Below are 2,663 nucleotides of genomic sequence, written 5' to 3'. Positions count from 1 at the left end.
CGACTTATCAATTTATCCAATAAACTATTGGGAGTTCATGTAGTCCATGCCGGATTAATAGTATTTTATAGTAGAGTAATAAACTTTTTATAATCCTTTTAGAAATTTTCATCAACATTCATGTTTTATCAATATTTCTATTAAAATATGCATAAAAATAATATTTCGATATCTTCGTTGACATAGACATCTTAAACGCCTTGGAGTAAATCAAAAAGAAAATAAAGAAGAGAAATATTAGGTCGGATTGCATAAATATTCTCCCAAATTTAAAAATTAGACCACTCTAAAAAAAATGATTGGAGAGAAGGACAAGATAAGTGAATTGATGAAATAAAATAAATAAAATGGAATTTTGTACTGAAAAGAAAAATGAAATAAATAAATAAAAAGAGATTTGGGTCTAAATAAGTAAATTGAATTAGTAGCTACGTAGAGATGGCGTTTTATTTCAATCGTGCGTAACACTCGAGCGTCAACGCTCTGATTGGTGCTGAAAATGGGTCCCACGTTCTCTTCAAATAATTAAAATTTTCGACCTTTCACGCTAATTTCAAATTTTCGATTTTGGGACCAATCATCATCATAGGCCACGTCACTAATTACGCCTATTCTCATTAACTTCCAATTTTATTTTATAAGTACATGTTTGTTGGAATAATTAAATTAACCAAATTTCTCCAAATTCAAAAATTGAATTATTTGAGAATTCGTCTTTGCAATGCCACGTCACTAATTCTTTTGTTGATAAAATTTTTGGCAATGTTTTAAATGATAAATCAAAATGTCATGGTTTATGAATGATGACACATGTTGTTATATTTATAAATAAATTTATTCATTTTTCTTTATTTAAAAATAATTCTAAATTTTTAAAGAAAAATAATGATCATTAATTTTATAATATAGTTTGATTTGAGTTTGATATAACATTTTTAGTGCACAATAGGTTGATATAATTTATAGAATTGATTTTTTTAGTACAACGAACAATAAGACGAAACAACGAGACATAATAAGAAAGAGTAAAAGAAGAAAACGTTAGTGCACATAGTGAGCTACGGGAGTTGCTAAATTAGTAAATAAATTGAGTATGAATTAAATTTACAATTTTACATATAATTAAGCCGACTATAAAAGTCATGCTTGCAACCTTACCCAAATTGGGCAGGTTGCTAGTTACAAAAGACTATTATAAACTTCACTATCATATACAAATTTTCTTCCTTTTAGAATTTGACACTTCGAAACGACATCGAATATCGATCATATCGAAGATCTTATTCTCTGAACTATGTTCCATATATACACGGAATAATTTTCAACCCATGTAATTTGTGAACATGGACAAAGGAACTAAACACAATCCTCTTTTTTTCAAGTCTGTATATTCAGTAGCCTTCCTCTTAAAACTCATCTCCAAATTTCTTTCATGATCTCCTCTATATTTCTTTCCATTTCCCTGCCCCATAAAACAAACAAAAATATCCATAAATAAATTAAAAGAAAAAAACTTAATTATTATTTTTTTTTTTAATGATAAATTATAAATTACCAGCGAACTTTTTCTTCGATAATTATTCCCATCGAACGGCCCCAAATGACCAACCTACACGTACAACAATAATTCAAAAACCAAATAATTATAATTTAAATTTAAATTAATAAAAATTGTCTCTGTTAAAAGAAGTTAATTTCTTGACCTTGGGGCTATTATCAGGAGAACTGGCAGTATCTTCAAGAGAAGCATCGACAAAAAAGTGAGTTTGTTTAGGCTTGAGAATCAACTTCGTGGAGATTTTGAGGTGGTCGGTGAGCGGAGGTGGAGGGTCGGCGGCGGCGGGGGAGAATTTGCATGCAGCGTGAGAAGCGGCGTCGGAGAGCAAGGAGGAGGTGGGGAAAGTGTAGGTGTCGTCGTCGTCGGAGGGGTCGTCCAAGTAGGCGGTCCAGCCGCTTTCGGCGGCGGCGGAGGTGGAAAAGGAAGGCAATGGGTGAGGGAATTGTGGGTTGGTGGATGAATAAACAGATTTCTCCATGAATAAATTCTAAGGATCTTGAAGAGAGAAATTAGGGGAAATAAAAGATGGGCTTTTTTTTATAATTAAATGAAATTTGAGGAGTTGAGAGGCAAAGAAAAGGGAGAGATTTTATAAGGGGAGAAAATAGAGGGAATAGGAGTAATAAAGGAGAGCATGATGGTTTAGAATCTTGGTGTGGGCCATGTTATCTCTCCAAATTTCCACCAATATTTTAAACGAAGGATAAAACCAAGCTATCATTTCCGCCTGACAAGACACGAAGGGCCTGTTTTGGCCCAATAAATTCCAAACTGAGCCCATCTTCTCTTATTCATGGACCTCATTTGGCCCAATAAATTCAGAACTTAATCCATATTCTTCTTCCAAACTGAGTCACACTCATAAATATGTTAATAAACCTTTTTCTCCTTTCAATATATAGAATTGTCGTTACTCATTTCTATACTTTCAATAATTTCACATCTCCAAACTTATAATAAATATTATATTCTTTTATTAATTAACTCCTTCATATTATTTTACTAAAATCAATCTTATTATTATTTAACTACGATAAATTATCAATAATTTATTTAATTCAATTACTATAAAAGTTTATTAAGTTCAGCTAATACATAAATTCAT

General features: G+C 31.3%; 1 protein-coding gene across 1 annotated transcript; it reads right to left on the bottom strand.

Moving 5' to 3' along the window:
• Positions 1-1,054: 1,054 nt before the first annotated feature.
• Positions 1,055-2,155, bottom strand: LOC120088693 (vascular-related unknown protein 1-like). Its single transcript, XM_039046115.1, has 3 exons — positions 1,704-2,155; positions 1,556-1,609; positions 1,055-1,462 (listed from the first exon to the last, which is right to left on the bottom strand). Exons 1-3 carry the CDS (start codon positions 2,034-2,036, stop codon positions 1,322-1,324), a joined length of 528 nt encoding a protein of 175 aa, XP_038902043.1. The 5' UTR covers positions 2,037-2,155; the 3' UTR covers positions 1,055-1,321.
• Between the last annotated feature and the right edge of the window lie 508 nt (positions 2,156-2,663).

This window comes from Benincasa hispida, chromosome 10 (assembly GCF_009727055.1).
Source record: "Benincasa hispida cultivar B227 chromosome 10, ASM972705v1, whole genome shotgun sequence".
Classification (NCBI taxonomy): Eukaryota; Viridiplantae; Streptophyta; class Magnoliopsida; order Cucurbitales; family Cucurbitaceae; genus Benincasa; species Benincasa hispida.
This window is presented reverse-complemented; position numbering and strand designations above follow the sequence as displayed.